Here is a 25558-nt window from a genome sequence, read left to right as displayed (position 1 = left end):
TACATGGCGGATGTGTGAGGAAATACTTGTTCATATGTTAACTCATGTGATCACTAAGGAATTGTTTATGGTGGATACATTGCTTAAACAATAGTGATTAGCTTACGTCCAAGTTGGAGAATGTTGGAACCCTATTGGACTCTAAACTTATCAGATTAGGGTTCAAGTTAGTGGAACTGGAAACAGTTAGAGTTTAATATTTAAATAAATCTTTTTCTTTTAAAGAAGGACGATAAAGATAAACATGGTATAGAGTGGATATACCACGTTGCAAATCAAATGGACCTGGGGTTTAATCAAACTGTTTCCGTGATATGAGAAAATGGTTGAGGGTACACGTTTATAAAGGTTTAGTCCCTGCTCTAGGGGAAATGCGCATTCTTATACACTAAACTAGCCCTATTCTAGTGAGAACATAAGGTCCCCATTGAGTAGAAGACGTTCCTCAGCATACTCAGTTTCAATGGCTTCTTCAGGTTCGATGTACACTTTGCTTCTAGTTGATATAGTAATCTATGTGAAGCTAAACTATTAAATTTCCGACACTTGGTATCATCAGAGTATGTCTTAGCTTCATAGATTCATTTTGTACCATTGATTGAAATAAGATGGATGATATGATATAATAAGCAAGGGTACACAACACGTGAAGAGAAATATTGGTATCGAAATTAATGTCATATTAACAAACTTATATTCATACGAAATATTGACATCATAACAACAAAATCTATCATATATAATAATATTGACAAGAGACCAAAAAAGAAAAAAATATTCAATTTATTTCGATTTGGATGCTAAATCACGAACGAAAGACCAAAATTTAAAGCAATAGTACTGTAAATCTGAAATAAAATTATAAAGCCTATAGTTGTATAAAAGCTTTAAGAAACAGTTGCAGGAAGATTAGCAAATCAAATACAATTGAAACTTTTGTCACAACGAATTGAAACAAGTTTATTTGATATTATATTTGTTTCTTGATAAATATGTCGTATTTGAGTAACTTGCAACTTATGCATAAGATATTAAGTATCATGAATAAGTGAATGTAGGCGCTACGGGAAAGGTTAGGAGCCTCGTAAAATCATGACTAAAATATGAAAATTTCCTTCAACCTCGATGCATTAAGTCGAGTTGTTGCGGTAAAATCAAGCCACATTTTGAACCAATAACTTCATCTTCCAGGTATATCATTTTTCAGAATAATGAAATTCAGCTACCACCTTTTCAGAATAACGAATCGAACCATTAACATATCCAAAAGTTCATACAAACATTGTTTCACATTGTTAATTGTCGTCATGATATAATATGTTTCTTCTCGACAGATGATATAAAAAAAAAAAAATACCATCAAAGTTGAAGAATATATTACTATTGTTGATGCTATCTGGACACACAAAATTGACAGTTTTGTTGACACACTCTTAAATATAGGTAAGACTCATATACAATTGTAGAGCTCACTTGTGTTACAAAGTGTGTCAACAAGTATGTTAATTTTGTGTCGGAATAGTTTTATTGTACTATTATATATACTAGAACAAACCTTACATCATGATGAAAACAAACAAATAAAAACGGAAAGAGTCATACTATTTGGATACACAAAATTAATATTTTCTAATACAGATGCGTTCCACATACAATGGTAGGATCCACCTCTATTTGAGAGTCTGTCAGCAAGTGTCCAAATAGTTTTATTAAAATTAAGAATATATAATGAAAAGTACAATCTAGTACTTTTCATCCTAGCCATGTACACTGTCATCTTCACATAGAGCCAATCTTGTACATTATTCAGGAACCGAAAATACGCATGCCTCCATGTCTTCTTAAGAACTAAGGAACCGCAAACTCCCCAAAATCCAACAATGTAACCTAGGGCTGCAGAAATACAAAACCAAGGAAGCTCATCATATTTATTGTCCTCATCTTGGTTGATGTTGTTCTTATTATCCACATCAATTTCTCTGCACTCATTTGGAAGCGGAGCACCACAAAGTTTCGGGTTCCCCTTAAATGCAGAAGTGTCGAAGCTCTGGTGCATGCCTATTGGTATTCGTCCTTCAAGATTATTGTATGAGACATCAAATGTGCTTAAGAAACTAAGGTTTGTCGTTGACGAAGGGATTTTCCCGATCAAATGATTCGTGGAGAGATTCAAAATTTCTAAATATTTTAGGCTAGATATTTGGTCAGGAACTTCATCGGAGAAGTTGTTGCTATCAAGATACAATTGTTGAAAAAGCTGCAGTTGTCCGATCTCAGTAGGTATACTACCACTAATGTTATTGCCCCCTAGGTCTATCGAACCTAGAGATTTATACGGTCTACGTGGCCAATATAATGTATTTCATGTTGGTTTGAGCAAGATGGGAAGTTCAAATTCATAATTATCTACTAGAGATGCATTCACCATTAACATTGGTAATCTACAAAGTTGTTTTGGAAATTCACCTGAAATATGATTGTCTGACATATCCACATAAAAGAGTTTTGGGAGAGAGCCTAACCAACTTGGAATTGATCCTGTGATTTGATTATTACCCAACAACATCTCTAGGTTCTTTAAGTTTGATCACCAACCAGGTATCTGACCAGTGAGCCCACAATTATCCAAAGTCAAGACACGAAGATTCTGGAATCCATGAAAATCAACCATGTCATCATCAGTTGATATTGCCTTGCAGTCAAATGAACCGCCAATAAGAAGTGTGTAAAGACTTTTGCAATGCATTAGTATCTTCATTGCCCTTGTGACATTAGTCAACCGTACATAAGAAAGCGAGAGGAAGGACAAGGATTTCAATGAAAGAATCTCAGGTTGTATTTATCCTTTTAGATAAGGATTATCACTCAACCGAATTGCTTTTAGGAACCTGCATGAGTAAAGGCTTCTCGGAAAGACACTAGTGAAGTTATTCCTAAGTAGGTCAAGTTTACTAAGGTGGTTGAGTTTGGAGAAATTAGCTGTGGTGAGGTCTCCTTCCAAGTAGTTGAATCTCAAATGGAGTTCTATGAGGTTTGTGCAATTCATCAAAGATGGGGGCAAATTACCTTCTAAGCTTTTGAAATCAAAATTCATGAATTTCAACTTCCAGAGCTTCCCAAAATTGAGGGGGATCACACCACTCAAATGATTAAAGGAGAGGTCAAGGATTGTAAGTTGGGTGAGGTTGGCAATTCTTTCACTAATGGCTCCATTTAGTGAATTGAGAGGTAATACAAGTTCCTCAAGTTTGGTAGCGTTATAAATATCTTCTAGAAGTGATCCTGACAAATTATTGTGATCGGCGCGAAGAATGTGCAATTTGGAACATCCCCCAAACCCATGAGAAATGTTGCCACTAAATTCATTGGAGGAAAAATCCAATACTCTAATGGAAGGAGAAGATTGGAGACAAGTAGATGAAGAGATATATCCAGACAAGGTGTTGTTGCTGACATTGAAACTAGTTAAGTTCCAAGCTTGTTCGAAGAAAGAAGATCGAATTGCACCATGAAAGTGATTGCTTGACAAATCTATTGTCTGGATATTTCTAGGTGGTAGAGAAAATGGTATCTCTCCATAAAGAAGGTTATAGCTCAAATCAAGGATCTCGAGGCGATTCATGGACGAGAAGAATTGAGTTTCAAGTGCGCCATAAAGTGAATTGTGGGAAAGGTTCAAATGGGTGAGATGTGTGAGATTTCCAAGTGATGAGACACACATACCTCCTTTGAGCCCTTTGGAGCGTAAGAGCAAATGAGTGACCCAACCCTCTCGATTACAAGTGATACCATTCCAATGACAACAATCAACAGAACTACTCCAATTCAGAGGAGAAGATAGAATGATAGCAAAGGCCAAGAGGGAGGTGCGTTCAATTTGGTTGCATGCATGAATGTTTGTTGTAGAGATGATGTAAGAGATAAAAAGATGAGGAGGAAGGCATGGGTCATTTTTTAACTTAGGTATTGCTTAAAGCTAACAAGTCTGCACACACACACACATATGTGTGTGTGTGTGTGTGGCAGCAACCAAAGGTATGCAGCCGATTTTATTTTATTTTTAATAATTTATAATGATTTAATTTTTGCTTAGAATTATCCAAACCCCTATTTACGTTTCAAGAGAATTTCATGCCACGAAAGACACCAAAAAGTGAAGTCTCCGTGGGTCATGACTCATAAGAAGGAAGACAACAAAACACAACTAAAGATTAAAATATATTCTAGTGAGTAAGTTTGTTTTGAATGAAGCAAAGACAGTTACAACTCCTCTTGTAGCAATTGAGAAGCTAGTTAAAGATGATGGAAATGGATCTGCGAGTGAAGAAATGTACAGGAGTATTGTGGGAAGTCTTCTATATCTCATTGCCACGAGGCCTGACATAATGTATGCATGAAGTCTATTGGCTAGGTTTATGCACTGTCTTACTAATAGACATTATGGAACTACAAAGAAAGTACTCAGATACATCAAGGGGACTCTGGATTATGGTCTGGAGTGTGTGAAGGGAAGAAAAGCTTGTTTAATTAGCTATTGTGACAGTGATTGGGGTGGTTCATTGGAGGAATGCAAGAGTACATCATGATATGCATTTTCCTTTGGGAGTGGTGTGTTCTCTTGGGCTTCAGTCAAGCAAAACTGTGTTGCACTTTCAACTGTAGAGGCTGGATACATAAGTGCATCAGAAGCCACAACTCAAGCAATATGGCTGAGGTTTGTACTAGAGGATTTTGGAGAATTGCAAACTGAAGCAAACCCTCTTCACTGTGATAACACTTCTGCCATTGCTATTACAAAGAATTCTGTGTTTCATCAAAAGACCAAGCACATTGATAGGAGATACCATTTTATCAAAGATGCATCGCAGGAAAGCATCATTGACCTAGTTTATTGCCCCAGAAAAGAGCAATTAGCATATATCTTCACAAAGCCTCTCGCAAAGGATCGTTTTAATCTTCTCAGAAGCAAACTTGGAGTGAAATCGGCCTTAGACTTAAGGGGGAGTGTTGAATTGTAAGTGTATAACTGATTAGGAATAAGCTTTGTATTAATGTGTGTATGCATTTGAGTTAAAATACCAAGTGCGAAGTTATATGGTTGTAAGGCAAAATAATGCTAGGTGTTGTAATCCTAGCAACAAGCTAGATGATTGGCTGAGACTATTTTGTAATGAGAAAGAATCCACCTTGGATATACTGAGCATTCTCTATTTTCTATGTTCATCCTTCTCTCTAAGCTTTCTGCTATAAGGTTTTCACCTTTCATCTGTTAATCAACCTAAGAAGCTATGCCTGATGCCATTTAAACATTTGAGTCCATCCCGCGAAAGGGTATAAAGAACAGAAATAACTTAGTTTAACTAAACAGACTAGTCGTTATCGCACGTCTGTCAAGCACAAAACTGTAGTTCTCGATCCTTCTCTACCCTAAGTCAGTTCCAGCTTACCTTCCTCAATGAAGATAGTAGTAACCAAGTACTAGAAACAACACAACTACTCAGCAGCAGGAGCAGCTCATAGCCGACAGTTAGCACTCGACTTTTTCCTCTTCAGGATGTCTTTCAGTAGTGCTTCTGAACCTCTAGCTTGACCTCTGTTCCTCAGAATATTATCCTTTTGTGCCTTCGCCTTTGCCGGGACAGGAGCTTCAACCTTTTCAATTACCTTTTCTGGTTTTGCAACCTCAGCAACAGGTTCTATCGGTTCCTCGGACTTGGACTCTGTTGCAGATGACGACTTCTTTGCCTTCTTTTCACGCTCCTGAAGCAAGTCAAATTGATAACTCGTGTCAGTTTCTAACACCAACCAGATTAACATGGATAAAGTAATAACAATAATTAAATTGAAATGAATAAACAGATAGCTTGAAACGATGCGAAATGTGCGAAAAGAGATGCTCCCGCAGAGCAAAATGTGTTTGTTCAGTTTGTGGATATGGTTGAATATTCGAAGGTTTCATACCATAGAGTTTAAAGATTATTGAAATGAATAAACAGATGGCTATTTTCAGTACCCACAAGAGCAAAAAGACAGTTTCATTTGTTTTGTGTTGTTTTGTTAGTTGGAAAGTGTGTAAACTGTATCTGGATTCAGATTTTGTACTAATAAGGTCCTGCATTTGGTGTAATTTTCTCAGCATAATTTCTTTTTGCCCATTATTTTTCACACTTTTCTCAGCCCACTTGGGATTTCACAGCCGATAGTCGACAAATTAGGATCTCTTAATAATTGTATAGATTTTGTTCAAAAAAATAACTGTATAGATAACACAACAGAGAAAGTACAATTCTACTTTCAAACAATGTAAGGAAATGAAAAATATACACCGTTGAACTTACAAAAGCAAGTTAAACTTCGAAGCAACGTATGCTTGCTTTTTAGAAGAAAACCTCCGGCTTTTGGGCTACAAAAATGTGACCTCAAGATTCATTCAGATCCCATGAACGGTGATGTTAGATTGTTCCCCGTTTAGAAAACATACAGATGAAGAATGAGCTCAACTCTTCAACAAACGTGTAAATTTGAGCATCAGAAATGCCATGCTAAAGACCAATTAAGAGTTAAACATGAATATAAATACTCAAACTCTTCAACAAACGTGTAATAAGTGCTTGCAACTTAACAATACAGTTCTATACTGCTCTAACATATAAGAATGGAATACGATTCCAGATCCAATTGTTCTACTTACAAACATACTGGAAAGGTATCAGGAACTGTTCAAGAAGTACCAATGTGTCTCATGTATGGTGTTTATAGTAATTTGATAAAAAAAATTAAAAAAAAAAAAAGTAGTTTCCAAGATCTAGGTCCATTTTCAGTAACAGGGGTCCAGTTCACACGCACATCACCATCACTGCACAGATAAGAAAAAACTTTGTACCGTGTTCTCAGTTTCCAAGATTCTTTAGGCTACGAAAAAATTTCAGTGATGCACATCATGTTCAATTACATTGGGAGTTTGGTATTAGAAAGTAACATAGTGAAAAACAAATCTTGAATTTGTAGATCTTTTCATACGGTAAGGATCAAACACTTAAAAAGTGTGAGTGTTTTATTCTTGATGGATGAGTGGATACCTAATCATGAAGAAAACGAAAGAACCCGTCTAAGTAAGAAGTTGCATAAGACCAATAAACTATAAAATTGAGCGAGAGTTCAGTATAAGTGGAAAGACAGTACCGAATCAAGCAGATCTCCAAGCTTCTCCCTGGTCATCAATCCCTGTACCAAGAATTGCGCCTAGGAAATCACCATGAGAACATGGCTGGAACCCAAAGTTTCCTGTGATACTGGAAGAACCATTAGTGAAAACTTAAGATAAGGTTTCGCTTCAATCAAAGGACGGATGCTTGGATAAATAAAAGAGGTATAGACACAATATTAATACCTCAATGCTGCAATTACATCAGGATCACTTGTCAATACTTCCGGATGTCCTACAGAAATCCTACAGCGCTCAGCCTAGACAATTTGAAGCAGCAATATATTAATTAATACATGTACATTTTGATTTGTTCAAGCGCAACGCAGAGTAAAACCTATTTAGTTAAACATGCGGGTATCCACCCTGAACAACTGCTTTCAGATCAGCTAGCATTGACTCCTTCACCACTGGAGGGGTGAGAACATTTGTATGGAGAACCTCCCTTCTCTATGATGCGCGTCTAGCCTACAATAAATGGAAAACCAAGAATGACAACTTAGAAACATCTCATCTCTTCATCTTCTTCCACGAACAAATAAGGCAAAACCTATTCGACGTGACCTTACATTCATGTGTCAGTTTTACGTTATAAATTATTTCAAACGGTCCAAAAATATGAACTTCATAATTCTCTATAAAAGGAAGGGTTAAGTTAAGAAAAGTTAATACAAGTTTTGAAGTACCATCTCGAGAACACGCTTTACTTCTTCAATAAAAGTTTTGTCTGCCACTCCTTTAAGCATATCATCAACATCTCCATTTATAGCTTGAGTTAAATGGCATATTCCTGAAGCTGTATCAAGGAGAGTAATCCAGTGATTACATAGCAGATCATCAGATACAAAAATAAGTTAATTTCACTCTCAAGATTTCATTTTCATTCATTCTTCTTTGTTTCTTCTTCCCTCTTACCACGATTCTTCATCCCTCCTTTCCCCCCGTATACTTTCCTTTATCTCAAGCACCAAAAAGTAAAAAAACTAAAAGCGAAATGGTTGTTGAACGGACCCAAGTTAAGTAACTCTTGGCACTTCAACTACGTCTTGTTTAATACATGTAATACATAAATAAATAACTGATTAAAACCATCACACATTCAACTTATCCAACCTTTTTCTTGTCTGTCATTTCAGCTTATCCAATCCACAATTCAACCAAATGGGTAATCAAAATTACAAGAAACTGGGCAATGGAAAGGGAAAAAAAACATGATTTATGATCAATAATCATTAATTGCCTCAAAAGAAAGATATGTTCGCACCTGAAGAACTCGAGGGAAGGAAGGAAGAGAGAAGAGCAGAGCTTAATATTTTTGTATTTGATTTCTTTTGTAAAAACTGATCTGATTCATTTCTGGGAGCTGGGCTCCTTTTGTACAGACTCTGCACTTTTAAAAGCCAGCTGGCATAATTAACAATTCCTAACAATAAACTAAAAGAAAATTAATAAAAAAGATTTAGGAATTTGAGTTTTAACGATAAAGATAAAATAAATGGTAAAGTGAATAGTATCATAATTGACTTTTTAAAGTAAAAATATGATTTTCCGTTAAAGTAGAATTGTGGATACTAGGAGTTGAGATCATCATTGTCCTCCCAGTTAGCCATTCTAGTTCTAAGCCACCGCCCCAAAATTTGAACTTCAGCAGCATTTTCCTTCTTGTACACTCTTCTTGGTAACCTGCCATAGGAGCTTCCTGCACCAATCCATCATCTGTGATGATTGGCAGATTACTAGAAGGCGTCACAGATCGTCCCCACTGCTGTTTCAAACAGCTAGCATGAAATATTGGGTGTATTTTGGTTCCTGCAGGTAACTTCCATTTGCAGGCCACCTTGCTAAACATTTCCAAAACTCCACTGCTATCATCCCCAGCCAACAACTGATAATCACCAAACTCTTCATCCTTTGATTCACCATTATCATCTTCGCTACTAGCTTCCTTTTGCTCAGATTTACTAGATTTCTTTACTATCTCAGTACCATCCATCTTTGCATTTCCCTTATCAACCGAAGTAGTTGCCGTAGTAGGTGGTGTATCCTCCATTTCACAATTACATTCCTCACTACACAAAAACTATCCAGTGAAGTGGACGCCCCCACTTATACAGTCATGGAATAGCTCAAATTTATGACCAAACACAATATCAAACATTAGAAAGAACCCAAGATGTAGCAGCTTCCTCCACATTAGGGGCACCATGATCCCATATTGGCAAGGCCCACATTTCTGCAAACATCTTGTTTGAACAACAAAATTCAAATAATTGGGGAAGCTTAGAATTGACGAACCCAAAATCAGAGTTGCCACTTTCTTTTGCTTTCTTGCATAGATTCACAATCAGCAAGGGTGCAACCATCTGCCCAGGGACTAAGTCAGGAAACTTGTCAATTAGAACAATCGAGATAAGAGTGGCGGTGCAAGCCGAGACAGCAGTCGAGTGAGAGCAATTGGTGTCCTTGCCTTTGGTGTCTGCGGGAGTAGCATTTAAGTGATTTGCCAAATTCACAACAAACTCAAGTCCTGCATATCAACAATGTTTTCCGTTTTAAGCATTGGATAAATTTTGACCAAATATTTGATGTTATTGTCAGCACCATTTTTGTCCAACTCAAAGCCAAATCCCTCGCTACCAAATGGAATACCAGTACACAAAGCCCTTTTTGTTGATGAAGACTTCCTTTCTATTCTAATCAATTCAACCACAACCATTGTATATTTGCTCCAACAACCCAGTCAAGTGAGTACCAGGTCTATCATGATTCAATATAAATTTTTCACCACAACTTCATTTTCAACTGAATTTCGAGAGCATGTAGAGTATGCCATTCTTCTGCCAACTTTAAGCAGCAATATACCTCACATAGCTGTCTGAATCTGTAGAGGATGAACCCCATTGCCCAATCCAGCATGCCATTTCCTCCACATATCAGGAGCCTTGCCAATGGTACCATCACCACTGCAAGGGCAATCACATAGAACACAACCAAAGAAAACTTGGCTGATGGGTGGCTCCATTTCAGGTCATATTTCAGCAGCAGTGGACTGTGCACCACAACTAGGAAAGTGCTGAGCTTCATGATTAGTGACTATCAAGATGGCTGTGCACATTTTTTTTTTTTGTTTGATGGGTGAGTAAATTACATCTTTGGACATCAAGATCATTAGTTATAATCAATCCATCAGGTAGGGATCCTGGTTTTATTGATTGGTGTATAACCTCAAGCAATTGGAAGTTTTAGTGAATCTGGTCATGTAGCGCATGTATCAAGTACAAAATGATTTGGACATACATCAAGGAATAGTGGAGGTACCATGTGTACAACCTACTATCTTGTGATGTTTCCAATCTCATTTCCAAGCTTTAAGAACTCACGAAACCTCTCAAGTGTTTGGTTCTTCCTCAGTTGCATGCGAGAATAGTTTGAATGCTAAGCTAAATTCAGAAGGTACCAAGGCAACGGCCTAATAGGCTGCAGTTCGCCCCCTTCACTTACCACAGATTGAGTCATTCTCCAAATGTCTTCGAATATCCAAACAAAATTGGCTACTTGAATTGATGCTAAAAGCAGCAGGCAGCGACTTTCGAAGAACCATTGCTAACTTTCGATTTAAAATAGTGAGCTCATACCTCATTCTCAATGTCTTCACCTATTGCACAAGCAGATTGGACTATCCTGACAATCCCTACTCCGCCATTATTTGTCATCAACTTAAGCAATTCACTGGCAGCTTCCATGGCTAACAAACTTAAGCAATTTCGAAGAACTTCATTGAATGCATCCCACTCTTCTGGGCTCACTATCCTTATGAGTGATAAAATTGTCCTGCCTTGAGAAGAGAGTGCCACAATCATATCTGTATTCCCTAGTTCCGCATGTCTTATGATGAGCCTTCCAATCTGATTGAACAGAGTACCTCTTAAGAACAGTATCAATGATACATGGTCTGGATTCTGTCTCATAGAAATTTCATCAAACAGTTTTGATGCACACAAATCCTTCTTCACAAATATTCCCACAAGATACCAATTTACCCACCCAAATTTATCATTCAAGCAGACACTACGGGTGATAGCATGATGAACACTATAGTATGCAATTATACCAAACAAAAGTAAACGGAATATGGCACTCCAATTTTCAGAATCATGGCTAAACGAATGAAGAGAGCAGAGCAGAGCTCCACATTTTTGTATTTGATTTCATTTGTAAAATATAACTAATCTGATCCATTTATGGGAGCTAGGCTCCTTTTATACAGACTCTACACTTTTAAATGCCAGCTGGCATATTTAACAATTCCTCACAATAAAATCAGGAAGTTGTTATTAGCATTCCTAAAATCTCATTCTACACTCATTATAGCTATATTTTTCTTTCTGATTGTAAAAAATTTAGAGTGTAAAATGATATTTTTAGAGTGCCAATTACAATTCCCTAAAACTAAAGCATAAAATCTCAGTTATATTTTGGGTTCGTAACAAGATGCTGTCTGCACACACTAGTGGCAGCCATGGCCCCTGCGCAAACTGCACAAGGCTGTGTGTTTGATTTGATGGGAAAAATGTTTGCTTCTCCCTTTTGGTGGGCTTTGGGGTTCACAAAACTTAGCTCAGTTTGCACTTGCACAGGTTTATGTGGTTTTGTTTGTTTGTTTGTAAGAGGAGTGGAGGGGGTTGGTTAGTGCCATTTGATTGAAATCAAATGGGTGATATGATATAATCAACAAGAGGACACGGATTGACTCCAATGGCTTGAAGGGCAATATTGGTATCGAAATCAACGCCATATTACTGATGCGAAATATCGATTTCATATGAACAAAATCTATCAAATATGAAATACTAATGAGACAAGAACGAAAAAAATAAGTATTCAATTTATTTTGATTTGGATGCTAAATCACGAACAAGAGACTGAAATTTAAAGTAACTGTTACAAGATGGTTAGCAAATCAAATACAAGTAAAACTTTTGTCATGACGAATTTTGTATATTTCCAAAGTTCATATAAAAACTGCTTCATAAAGTTAATTGTCGTCATTTTATGAACATTGTTAATTGTTCATATAAAAAAAAATACTCAGATCTGACATTTGGTGTTTATATATATATTTATATATATATATATATATATATATAAAATGACAACTGGTGGCAAACCACGGTTATCCATCCTTTCCAGAAGTCGCGAAAACTCACAAAGGCATTTCAGCCTCTCCTTGGCCACAAGTCTGGCTTCCAGCCTAGCAGCAAGTTTCGAACCTAAGACCTCCAGTTTTTAATTTGAAGGAAGCCTCGCAATCCGGCATTTACCAGTAGGTCACCACCATGACAAAACTTGAAAGAATATAATACTATTGTTGAGGCTATTAGGAATACAATTCTCTTCCCTCTTTATTCAATCCCATTTCCTCTCCTCTTCTCACATTGTCTTATGTCTTTCTATAAATAAAAAGTTAACACAAGATGTTAACGTGACTTAGTCGTAACCGTTCAAATAGGAGAGGAGGGAAGAGGAGGGAGATTAGAAGGAGAAAGAACCCTACTCCGGCTACTTGGACACAAAAATTGACATTTTTGTTGACACACACTTTAATATAAGAGAAACCCACATACAATGGTAGAGCTCACATGCACCAAAAGTAAAAACTGAAAAGTGTGTCAACAAGAATGTTAATATTGTGTGTCCAAATAGTTTTATTGTACTATCATATATATTAGAACAAACCTTACATCAGGACAAAACAAACAAACAAAAAACAGAAAAAGTCATATTATTTGAATACACAAAATTAACACTGTTTAATACATAATAGGGCCCACCTCTACTAGACAGTGTGTTAGCAAGTGGGTAGATTTTGTGTATCCAAATTGTTTTATTTAAAATGAAAAGTACAATCTAGTCCCTAATCCTTCTTTTCATCCTAGCCATGCACACTATTATCTTCACATACAATGAATCTTGTACACTATCCAGGAATCGAAAAGACGCGTACCTCTATGTCTTGTTAAGAACTAAAGAACAGCAAACTCCCCAAAATCCGATAATGAAGCTTGAGGCTACAAAAATATAAAACCAGGGAAGTTCATCACGGTCATTATCCGCATCTTGGTCGACGTTATTCTTATTATCTGCATCAATGTCTCTGCACTTATTTGGAAGTGGAGCGCCACAAACTTGAAGGTTCCCCTCAAATACAGAAGCATTGAAGCTTTGGAGCTGCATGCCCGTCGGTATTTTTCCTTTCAAATTATTATATGAGACATCAAATTCTTTCAAGAAATTAAGGCTCGTTATTGACAAAGGAAGTTTTCCAGACAAATGATTTGTGGAGAGGTTCAAAAGCTCTAAATACTTTAGGTTAAATATTTGGTCTGGAATTTCGCCAGAGAAGTTGTTGCCATCAAGATGCAACTCACAAATAAGCTGCAATTGGCCGATCTCAATAGGTATAACACCACTAATGTTACTGGCCGCTAGGTTTATCATTCCTTGATAAAAAGACGATCTATGCAGAAAAAATATTGGATTTTTCATTACACGTCCCAAGAAGGGAAGTTCAAATTCATAATTGTCTACTTGAGATGCATTGTCCACCATTAACCCTGGTAATCTACAAAGTTGTTTTGGAAATTCACCTGAAATCTAATTGTCTGACAAATCCATTAAAGAGATTTTTGGAAGAGTCCCCAGCCAACTTGGAATTGACCATGTGATTTGATTACCACTCAGATACAATACCTCTAAATTCTTTAGGTTTGATAACCAACCAGGTAACTGACCAGTGAGCCCACAACTTTGCAAACTCAAGACACGAAGATTTTGAAATCCATGAAAATCAACCATGTCATCATCAGTTAGCTCTGTCTTGTGGTAAAATGAACCGGTAAAGAGAAGTGTATGAAAACTTTTGCAACCCATTAACATCTTCATTGCCCCTATGAAATTGGTCAACTGTATAAAACCAAGCAAGAGGAAGGACAAGGATTTCAATGAACAAATCTCAGGTTGCATTTGTCCTTCTAGATAAGGATTACTACTCAACCAAATTGCTTTTAGTGACCAACATGAGTAAAGGCTCGTCGGCAAGATACCAGTGAAGTTATTCCTCATTAGGTCAAGTTTACTAAGGTGGCTGAGTTTGGAGAAATTAAGGGTGGTGAGGTTTCCTTCCAAGTAGTTAAATCCCAAATGTATTTCTAGGAGGTTTGTGCAGTTCATCAAAGATAGAGGCAAATTACCTTGTAAGCTATTGAAATCAAGAGCCATAAATTTCAACTTCAAGAGCTTCCTGAAATTAGAGGTATCACACTACTCAAATAGTTAAAATAGAGGTCAAGGATAGTGAGGTTGGCAATTCTTTCACGAATGGCTCCCTTTAGTGAATTGAGAGGTAATGCAAGTTTCTCAAGTTTGGTAGCATTATAGATCTTCCGGAAGTGATCCTGACAAATTATTGTTATGCAAGTTTCTCAAGTTTGGTAGCATTATAGATCTTTCGGAAGTGATCCTGACAAATTATTGTGACCGGCACAAAGAATTTGCAATTCGAAACACCCTCCAAGCCCACGAGAAATGTTGCCCCTAAATTCATTGGAGGAAAAATCCAATACTCTTATGGAATGAGATGATCGAAGACAAATAAATGAAGGGATATACCCAAAGAAGGTGTTGTTGCTGACATTGAAACTTGTCAAATTCCAAGCTTGTTGGAAAAAAGAACAGGGAATTGCACCATGGAAGTATTGCTTGACAAATCTATTGTCTAAATATTTTTGGTTAGTAGAGAAAATGGTATCTCTCCAGAAAGAATGTTATAGCTCAAATCAAGGATCTTGAGGTGATTCAAGGATGAGAAGAATTTGGTTTCAAGTGTGCCATAAAGTGAATTGTGGGAAAGGTTCATGTGGGTGAGATGTGTGAGATTTGCAAGTGATGAGACAAACATACCTCCTTTGAGCCCTTTGGAGGGTAAGAGCAAATGAGTGACCCAATCCTCTTGATTACAAGTGATGCCGTTCCAATAACAACAATCAACAGAACTGCACCAATTTACGGGAGGAGAAGATAGAGTGCGGGCGAAGGCCATAAGAGAGGTGCATTCAATTTGGTTGTTTGCATGAATATTTGTTGTAGATATAATGAAAAAGAATAAGAAGACGAGGAGGAAGCCATGAGGCATTTTTCAAACTTAGATATTGCTTAGAGTAACAGGTCTGCATATGTACATATATATAAAAGCAACCAAAGGTATGCAACTAAGCATGCTCTTTTTGTGTGTGTGGTGATTAATTTTTTTTACCTTGCACGGTATGAAAGAAACCAAACGGCGATGACCTCTGTTGATCGTGGACTCGAGAATTGGCAAACAACCTTGACCGCACACAACCGAATGACATAAATGACTCTGCAAAACAAACAAGGTATCACTCCACCTCGACGTAGAGCTCCGTCCACATTGACTTTGTAGTGTCCTGAGTCGCCAACGCCGGAGGCCAAATGCCACCTAACCTAGATCAACACCTCTATGTCGCTCACTGCCACCAACTGGAAGTCCTCAAGCAGACCTCTGGATCGCTTGATTCACCATCTCCAGCTTATTCAGTTATTAAGGGAATTCTTTTCGGACAGCAACTCATTTCTTCCTTTCTAAACTACCCAACGAGCCATAGAAAACAAGTGGAGCTCCTCCTGAGTCGAAGCATGAAATTCCTCACAATCGTATAAAAGCAATGAAGGATGGTTACTAAGCAAAAAAAGATTTCCCATCAGGGTTCCAAACAGAAGAATGCAAGAGGTAAAACAGAACCAGGGTATTCTCTAAACGAAATGGTTCACCAACGGTCCCGAAGGATTCCAGATGACATTAAAACTCAACATTGCTTGAAAAATAACAGAACTAGGATATTCTCTTAGATAACATGCATGAAAAGGGGACAACGTTCAAAATTTGAAATCACTTAATGAAAATCCAAGTGTGTGTTTCTTCTCCATTGAAAGAGAGTTTCCTTCAGCTTCTTCTCGGTTTCCTTTTGAGATCTAATAGCTGCTTTAGCTCTATCTTTCTCTGCCTTCTTCTTCTTCCTCTCCAAGGGCAGCTTTTTTTTTTTCAATCTCCTCTTCTCTTTTCATCTCCTTCAACTTAGCGGATCAATTTTCTTTTCTTTTGGGGTCTCCTTTTCAGAAACAAATATTTCCTTGTCTGCCACGTCAATATCAGTAGCTTTTGGAGCAGTTGATTTATTTTTGGTATCTTCCTCAACTTGTTTTGCATTAGACTTTGGGGCTGTCTCTACCACAGGTGCTTCCACAACCACCAATGGCTTCTCATCCGGGTTTCTTATACATCCATCCCTACTCATTTGCCGGGTTTCTTATACGTCCATCCCTACTCATTTGCCGGCCTTTCCAGAGGGACATAAATTTCTCGACCTAAAGAAAAAAATACCAAAATTTAGAATGCAGATGCTATATGGAGAAGTTAACAATGCGCAGTCATGTAACAAACCTCTTCATGAAGAAGTGCTTCGAGTGCTTTAACATTGTTCGTAGCAGCAACATTTGTCGCCTTGGTCATGACCCCATGGCCATGGTAAAAGCCAGCATTCTGAAAATCATAACAATATAATTACAGGGTGATAGTATCACACATAAAATACAACCATTAAATGCACCCCTTCATGTCAGAAGGATAACTATTAATCTTGAGGGCATACGTTACAATAATTAGACGAAAACCAACCAAATAAGAGGCTACATCCCAACCAAAAAAACTCAACTCTTATACAGCAAAAATAGATTACAACTGAACTAAAAATTTCCACAAAATTCATTGGAGGGAAATTTCCAATACTCTTATGGGAGGAGAGGATCGGAGACAAATAGATGAAGGGATATACCCAAAGAAGGTGTGGTTGCTGACATTGAAACTAGTCAAATTCCAAGCTTGTTGGAAGAACGAAGATGGAATTGCACCATGGAAGTGATTGTTTGACAAATCTATTGTTTGGACACCTTTTGGTGGTAGAGAAAATGGTATCTCTCCAAAAAGAAGGTTATAGCTCAAATAAAGGATCTCGATGCGATTCAAGGACGAGAATAATTTAAGTTCAAGTGCACCAAAAAGCGAATATTGCACATTAACATACATTTTTGCAAAACCTTGAATGCGGCACAGACATTTTCCACAGTGAAAAACAAAAGTAAATGACATCTTGCAAAGCAAACTTGCCATCGAGTACAATTCAACGCATCACGACGTAGAGCTCCGTCCCCATTGATTTGTAGTGTCCCTATTCTTCGACGCCGGTGGCAGAACGCCACCTAGATCAACACCTCTATGTTACTTAGCGCCACGAACGGGAACTCCTCAAGCAGACCTCTCGATCGCTTGATTCACCATCTCCGGCTTTTCACTTAATAAGTGAATTTTTTCGAACAGCGACTCATTCTTCCTTTCCAAACTACCCAACAACGCAAAAAGCCATAGAAAACAAGTGGAGCCCCTCCCGAGTCGAGGTATAAAAGCAATGAAGGATGGTAACAAAAAATGATTTCCCATTAGGGTTCTAAACAGAGGAATACAAAGGTAAAACAGGGAGTGTTAAAACCACTCATTCCCCAAAACTAAATGGTTATCCAACGGGAATTGCAGATGACATTAAAACTCCATATTGCTTGAAAAATAAAAGAACCAGGATATTATATAACGATAACATCCATGAAAGGGGACAACGTTCAAAATTTGAAATCACATGAATTAAACCAAATGTGTGTTCACAGCAACTCTCAAACAAACGGGATTTGCTAATAAGGTCAGAAAATTATACGGTGCCTGAAAAAATAGAAATAATGGATCTTGATCACCTAAAATCCCACAACTTCAACACCCATGCTTTCAACCAAAGAACAGCCTTTCAAACCCAAAATTCCTGATGTACAAGGCAAGTTCCAAATCGAATGCGAAAGAGGTGCAGCTCCTGACGGTGGGGAGTGATCGGAGACGTGGCCGCAGCCCCTTGTTTTTGGGTCTTCTTGAGAATATAATAAGGCCCATTGGGCTATACTTCTTGTAATAAATTTGGGTCAAATAGTTGAGATTGGATCTAAATCCTGCTATTCAACCTCTATTATGTGCGTGGAGCCTTATACCAATAGGAAATGCTACTTGCTTTGTAACAAGTGTTACTGAATGATTTCTTGTAATTCTTCTCACAATAGAGTGAGTATAGAATGAATAATAATTATGTGTCGAATTCGTTATTTATGTGAGTACTACTTAAGCTTAATTCATAAATCTCCTACGCTTCAAAAAAATATTTATAAAATGTAATGGCACTACTGAGAGATCAACATCATATCAACAACACCTATTAAATGTAATAATAATGAGAGATCTGAAAAGAAAAACAATGTATTCAATTTATTTTGGTTTGGATGCTAAATTACGAACGAGAGACTGAAATTTAAAGGAATTGTTCTTGAAAATAGAAATCTGAACTAAAATTACAAAGAATGATCTCTAACTTCCTACAGCTGTATAAAAGTTTTAAAGAAACTGTTACAAGAATATTAGTAAATTAAATACAAGTGGAATTTTTGTCATGACCAATTGAAACAAGTTTATCTTATAACTATATTTGTTTCTCAATAAATTGAGTAATTTGCAACTTATGCATAAGATCTTAAACATTATGAATAAGTGGTTGCCCAAAAAAAATATTATGAATAACAGTAGACACTGCGAGGAAGGTGAGAACCTTGTAAAATCATGATTATATAAACGTTACTACATTAAGGGGTGGTGCAATAAATTAGTATCGAACATATCATCCACAAAATTCGAATTGAGACTTTTCAATTATAAGTGAAGAAATGTATCACTAAACCAAAATACTAAATAGCATTGTAAAATACAGTGCGGTCCCAATCGTTGTGCCAAAATAAAAACATTTAGATATCTCATAATTCATACAAAAGCTGCTTCACATTGTTAATTGCAATCATTGTGTTAGGAGGGGTTTCTCTGGAAGATTAAACTATTCTTTTGAGACCAAATTTGCCAACACATAATGAGTATCTTATCATTGACATTCGACTTACATCATGGTGAAACTTGAAGCATAAATTAATAATGGTGATGCTATTTGAACAACGAAGTGATACATTTGTTAACACATTCTCTAATACATGTGAGACTCATATAGACACATACAATGGAGTAACAACAAACACATGCATTAAAAAGTGAGTCAACGAATGTGCCAAATTTTGTGTGACCAAATAGGTTTATTGCACTATAATATAAGAACAAAGATTACATCAGAATGAAAACATACAAACAACAAAAATAAAAACTGAAAGAGTGATGCTATTTTCGTACACGAACATTACACACTTACTGATTAACTCCCTAATACAGATGCGTACATCTGCATACAATGGTAGGACTTCCATTCGAGAGTGGGTCAGCAAATATATGTAAATTTTGTGTATCCATATAGTTTTATTGAAACTGAAAAATATATAGTAAAACATAGAATCTAGTCCCTAATCCTTCTCTTCATCTTGCGCATGCATATTGCCATCTTCACATAGAGCAAATCTTGTACATTATCCAGAAACTGAAAATACTTGTACCTCCATGTCTTCTTAAGAAGTAAAGAACCGCAAACTCCCCAAAATCCGACAATGAAACCTAGGGTTGCAAAAATATAAAACCAGGGAAGCTCATCACCTTTGTTGTCCACATCTTGGTCGACGTTATTCTTGTTATCTGCATCAATTTCTCTGCATTCATTTGGAAGTGGAGCACCACAAAGTTTAGGGTTCCCCACAAATGTAGAAGCATCAAAGCTCTGGAGATGCGTGCCTGTTGGTATTGTTCCTTGAAGATTATTGTACGAGACATTAAAATTGTTCAAGAAATTAAGGCTCGTCATGGACCAAGGGATTTTTCCGGACAAATGATTCATGGAGAGGTCCAAAGCCTCTAAATTTTTTAGGCTAGATATTTGGTTTGGAATGTTGCCGGAGAAGTTGTTGTGGTTAAGAAACAATTTTCTAAGAAACTGCAATTGGCCGATCTCAGTAGGTATACTACCATTAATGTTATTTGCCGATAGGTCTATCATACATGGAAGGTTAGACGTTCCACGAGGTAAAACATATGCCTTGTTATATGCATAGTTAAAGAGGGGAAGTTCAAATTCATAATTGCCTATTGAAGATGCATTCACCACCAACCTTGGTAATCTACAAAGTTGTTTGGGAAGATTACCTGAAATCATATTGTCTGCCAAATCCACCAAAAAGAGATTTGGAAGATTCCCCAACCAACTTGGAATTGACCCTGTGAATTGATTCGCACCTAGAAACAACACCTCTAGATTCTTTAGGTTTGATAACCAACCAGGTATCTGACCAGTGAGCCTACATGAAGCCAAACTTAAGAAACGAAGATCTTGGAATCCGTGAAAATCAACCATGTCATCATCAGTTGGCATTGCTTCACTGTCAAACGAACCGCTAAACATGAGTGTGCGAAGACTTCTGCAACGGCTTAATATATTCATTGCCCCTGTTATATTGGTCAACCGTACAGAAACAAGCGAGAGGAATGACAAGGATTTCAATGAAAGAATCTCATATTGTATTTGTCCTTCTAGGTAAGGATTACTACTCAACCGGATTGCTTTTAAAGACCTGCATGAGTAAAGGCTTATCGGCAAGATACCAGTGAAGTTATTCCAAACTAGGTCAAGTTTACTAAGGTGGCTAAGTTTGGAGAAATTAGACGTTGTGAGGTCTCCTTCCAAGTTGTTGAATCCCAAATGTAGTTCTACAAGGTTTGTGCAATTCATCAAAGATGGGGGCAACTTACCTTCTAAGTTGTTGTAATCAAAATTCATGAATTTCAACTTGGAGAGCTTCCCGAAATTGAGAGGGATCACACCACTCAAATTATTAAAATAGAGGTCAAGGCTTGTGAGGTAGGTGAGGTTGGCAATTCTTTCACTAATGGCTCCATTTAGTGAATTGAGAGGTAATACAAGTTCCTCAAGTTTAGTAGCATTATAGATGTCTTCCGGAAGTGATCCTGACAAATTATTGTGACCAGCACGAAGAATCTGTAGTTTGGAACACCCCCCGAGCCCACGAGAAAATTTGCCACTAAATTCATTGGAGGAAAAATCCAATACTCTTATGGAAGGAGATGATCGGAGACAAATAGAAGTAGGGATATACCCAGAGAAGGCGTTGTTGCTGACATTGAAACTAGTCAAATTCCAAGCTTGTTGGAGAAAAGAAGAGGGAATTGCACCATGGAAGTGATTGCTTGACAAATCTATTGTCTGAATATTTTTGGGTGGTAGAGAATAGAGTATCTCTCCAGAAAGAAGGTTGTAGCTCAAATCAATGATCTTGAGGTGATTCAAGGACGAGAAGAATTTGATTTCAAGTGTGCCATAAAGTGAATTATGGGAAAGGTTCAAGTGAGTGAGATATGTGAGATTTGCAAGTGATGAGACAAACATACCTCCTTTGAGCCCTTTGGAGGGTAAGAGCAAATGAGTGACCCAACCCTCCTGATTACAAATGATGCCATTCCAACGACAACAATCAACAGAAGTACTCCAATTTACAGGAGGAGAAGATAAGAGTGCGGGCGAAGGCCATGAGAGTGGTGCATTCTATGTCGTTGCTTGCATGAATATTTGTTGTAGATATTATGAAAGAGAATAAGAAGACGAGGAGGAAGTCATGAGCCATTTTTTTAACTTAGATATTCTTGCAATAACAAGTCTGCAATATATTATTTATATAGGGGCAACCAAAGGTGGCTATGTATTATTTTGTTGTGGGTGTGGTCATGGACTTGAGAGGGGGCCGCACATGAAAACGAGCATAAAAGTCAGTATTTCATTGCAAACAACCTTGACCGCACATTCATGTACATTTTCCAAACCATTCAATATGTGAGAGAGATTTTCCACAGTGAAAAGGGACAAAGTTTCAAATTTGAAATCACATAAAGAAAACCAAATATGTGTTCCTTCTTCTCCATTGAAATGGGCTACATTGTAGTAAAGAGAAAGGTTTATGAGCTGAAATGGGTTAAATTGTAGTAAAAGATTTCTTCTACTCTAGCATTCTTGATGACTCCATTATATCAAGGTATGTCAAAGCAAAAAGGGAAAAAAAATGTGTTTAATGTGAAGGTTTTGTTATTGAGAAAACCAATCACCTTCAATTCCCAAAAAAATTGTATGACTAAAAGGGACAAGTTTATTTTATGACTAATCCCATTGTAATCCCCTGAAAATGAAAAGTTATTCACCTCTATCTTCAATTGAGCTTGAAAACACTTGAACTAAATTGACCCAATGACTAAAATACGAGGATCATTTTAACATTTAAGCCCAAATTTTTTATAATTAAAAAAAAATACACTTGTGAGTGTAGAATGAAATGTTTAAAGTGCTAATAACAGTTTTTATAAAAATTAATGTATTATTACTTGGTCTTTATGTGGAACTATAAACGTAACCACTATTCTTTTAAACAATGGTTGACGGTTTATTTCCTTTTTTTTTTTTTTTTTTTTTTGGAGCACCGGACTGATGTCAAAGATGTCCCGGCCACCGTCCATCTTCTCTGTTTAAAAGGTAAAGGTTTCATAAAAATAATAAATAAAAGAATGTTTCGCTAATTTTTTTTTTTTTCCAAACTATTGTAAATGACCAATGCCGCTACTTACATCATGTTTCTCTACATTTCATCCAACCATTGTAAAATATACGTTCAAGAAAAGAAAAATAACAAATACATATTTAATGACCGGAATGTGAGGTGGTAAATCCACCTCACCGTTTTATTAATTCATCCTATTTTTTAATAAAAAATTTAGTATCAATTTTACCCTTTTATAAAATAACAAGGACCAGCACAAAAAAGAAAAAAGAAAAAATCTCTCTGCTCATCATCCCTTTAGTTGAATTGAGAGACGTCGGGTCGGAGTATCTTGAAAAATGTGCCCTCAATTGTGGAGAATGTGAATTTGATAATTGAGTCAACTTTGATTGAAAATAACCCAATAGAGCATATTCTCAAAATTTCGTTCTCACGCTCCATTTTCAAACTTGGAAAAAACTGAAACTAAAAAGACAAGAAGAGTGAGAAAATCCGCTTTGGCTCGTCTCTAATCATGCTAGTGGTCCTTTTCCTCCCTCCCCTTTATTTTGTCTCCCTGGACTTGTCTCTGCCTCTCTATCACTTCTTTCTTCCTCCATCTATAACACCATCATTTCATTTATGTTAATGTCCTCTCTCTCTCTCAAATTTCAGACTCGTTTTCGAAGGTGTTTAATCATTTAATTTCAGTTTTTTTGCAAGTGAAAGCGATGAGGAAGGGATATATTATAGCATATATATATATATATATATATATATATATTAAAAGTTATTTTAGAAATAATAGTGGATGGGAAAATAACATTTTCATTTTTTTTTTATGCAGTTTATGTGAAATGTGGGTAAACTATAATGGAAAATTGGTCATTTATAATGGTCCATGGAAATAGCTAAATGAAACTAGGGTAAAATCGGCAAATATGGTTTCAAGGTGAAAAACGGGGAAATTGTTTTTTTATTTTTAAGTTTATGTTTGTTCTCCATATATTAATTTTTAATTAACTATGAGAATTATTATTGGCACTCTAAAAAATTTAATCATGTTGCAGTCATATTAGATTAAGAATCTGATTGTGTAAATCTATATCTAGGGATATCTTGTAATATTCCCTAGAGTTAGATATTATCTTATTAGAGTTGTAATCCTAGTAGGGTAAGGATTTAACATTCCCTACTACTATAAATAAAGGCACAATGGGGTGAGATAAGACACGTCTCACAATTACACATCTCTCTCTTTCTCGCTATGTGCTGCACCCCCTCTCTCTGTCCTTTATATGATTCAGTAAATTAGCCCTACAACAAATTATGCACTTTAAAGTTCTTATATTTTAAAAAAAATATATACTCTTGTAAGGAGTGCAAATTATATTTTTACAATGTCAATAATAGTTCTCTTAAATATTTGTCATCAATATAACAATTTTCTTTGAGTCCTTTGAAGAGTAAGAGCAAATGAGTTATCCAACCATTCCAATTACAAGTGATGCCGTTCCAATGACAACAATTAACTACTCAAACGCACAAGAGAGGTGCATTCAGTTTGGTTGCTTATAGCTAACAAGTCGGCACACACATATGTGTGGGCGCAACCAAAAGTACGCAGCTGATTTTATTTTATTTTATTTTTAATTAGTATTATTTATTTTATTTTTGCTTAGAATTATCCAAACCCCTATTTACATTTGAAGAGAATTTCATGGCATAAAAGAAACCAAAAAGCGAAGACCTCCGTAGGTCATGACTAAAACAACTAAACACAGCTAGAGATTAAGAAGTTGTTTTGCCACTGGTACTATGTAACCAATGATATTTCTTCTCATTTGTAAGTATGACATTTTAAGTTTAACTCGTGTAAATTGCGAATTCAATATCAATTTATTGTGTTGGTTTTCATTTTAATACTATTTAGTAGTGTATACGGCATGCAAGAAAATAAAAGATACGACGTCTCTACAAGAATGCGTGCAAATTGTAGTAACCAGTCGAAAGTGAAAGTAGAGGAGATAAGTTTCTAATTAAGAAAAATCATCACTTTCAATTCCAGAGGAATGGCATGACGAAAATGAAATAAGTTTTTCTAATCTCTTAAAAATGTAAGATCGTTCACTCTACCTTTCATTTGAGCTTAAATCTTGTCCAATCCAATCTAATCAATTTTAAGCACCAAATGAGCATAAAAATTATCATCGCATTGCAAACCCTCCAATACGTCGAAGAGAGATTTCCTCTTAAGAATGATTTCTTCCATTCCCAACTACCCAACAAGGCATAAAATTCAAAACAATCGTATAAAAGCAATGATGGATGTTTATTAAACAAATAAGATATAATGAAGAGAATAACGCAAGAGAATAAGATATTGCTTACCGTAACTGCATATATTTTATATATATGTGTGAGCAAAAAGCAAAGACCTAGTTTCCCAAAAAAAAAAAAAAAAAAAAAAAAAAAAGCAAAGACCTAATTCGAGATGGTGTGGTTTGAAAATTCATCGGATTTAATTCGAGATGCTTTTTATTGAGGATTGCCATAATTAGTAATTACTTTGATTGTACTCTTTGGAGGATAGTTAACTTTTTTAGTTATGCGAGACACTATTTCTCCTTTTGTTCGGGTTGAAATCCCCGACAGGATTTTTATCTATGCCCA

The 25558-nt window shown here is 36.4% G+C and overlaps 3 protein-coding genes and 1 long non-coding RNA gene across 10 annotated transcripts; all 4 read right to left on the bottom strand.

The window, feature by feature from the left end:
• Positions 1-1670: 1670 nt before the first annotated feature.
• On the bottom strand, positions 1671-2758 carry LOC125478470 (receptor-like protein EIX2). Its single transcript, XM_048586648.1, has 3 exons — positions 2596-2758; positions 1802-2322; positions 1671-1682 (listed from the first exon to the last, which is right to left on the bottom strand). The coding sequence occupies exons 1-3, from the start codon at positions 2756-2758 to the stop codon at positions 1671-1673; spliced, it is 696 nt and encodes a 231-aa protein (XP_048442605.1).
• An 81-nt stretch (positions 2759-2839) lies between these two features.
• LOC125478469 (receptor-like protein 3) lies at positions 2840-3622 on the bottom strand. The gene has a single exon (XM_048586647.1). It carries the CDS (start codon positions 3620-3622, stop codon positions 2840-2842), a length of 783 nt encoding a protein of 260 aa, XP_048442604.1.
• Positions 3623-5334: 1712 nt separating this feature from the next.
• On the bottom strand, positions 5335-8590 carry LOC103933048. 7 transcript variants are annotated; one of them, XR_007259331.1, is made up of 7 exons: positions 8469-8590; positions 7891-8000; positions 7542-7672; positions 7391-7464; positions 7183-7292; positions 6339-7079; positions 5335-5760 (listed from the first exon to the last, which is right to left on the bottom strand). It is a non-coding gene; the product is annotated as an uncharacterized LOC103933048 (long non-coding RNA). The 7 variants fall into 7 exon arrangements; XR_007259332.1 differs by having other exon boundaries at positions 6339-7292; positions 7877-8000; XR_001951842.2 differs by having other exon boundaries at positions 6339-7292; positions 8469-8589.
• Positions 8591-19755: 11165 nt separating this feature from the next.
• LOC103933522 (receptor-like protein 2) lies at positions 19756-21750 on the bottom strand. The gene has a single exon (XM_018643893.2). The coding sequence runs from the start codon at positions 21748-21750 to the stop codon at positions 19756-19758; it is 1995 nt and encodes a 664-aa protein (XP_018499409.2).
• Positions 21751-25558: the final 3808 nt, after the last annotated feature.

Source organism: the organism of the source record quoted next, unplaced genomic scaffold, assembly GCF_019419815.1.
Source record: "Pyrus x bretschneideri cultivar Hongxiangsu unplaced genomic scaffold, Pyrus_bretschneideri_v1 Contig25, whole genome shotgun sequence".
Taxonomy (NCBI): domain Eukaryota; kingdom Viridiplantae; phylum Streptophyta; class Magnoliopsida; order Rosales; family Rosaceae; genus Pyrus; species Pyrus x bretschneideri.
This window is presented reverse-complemented; position numbering and strand designations above follow the sequence as displayed.

Excerpts from the sequence above, each read along its gene's own strand:
- LOC125478470 (XM_048586648.1), bottom strand. The coding sequence starts at position 2,758 with ATGAAGATACTAATGCATTGCAAAAGTCTTTACACACTTCTTATTGGC. Across the intron at positions 2,323-2,595 it reads GCTCACTGGTCAGATACCTG|GTTCGATAGACCTAGGGGGC; the intron begins GTTGGTGATCAA and ends ATAAATCTCTAG.
- LOC125478469 (XM_048586647.1), bottom strand. The coding sequence starts at position 3,622 with ATGAATCGCCTCGAGATCCTTGATTTGAGCTATAACCTTCTTTATGGA.
- LOC103933522 (XM_018643893.2), bottom strand. The coding sequence starts at position 21,750 with ATGTTTGTCTCATCACTTGCAAATCTCACATATCTCACTCACTTGAAC.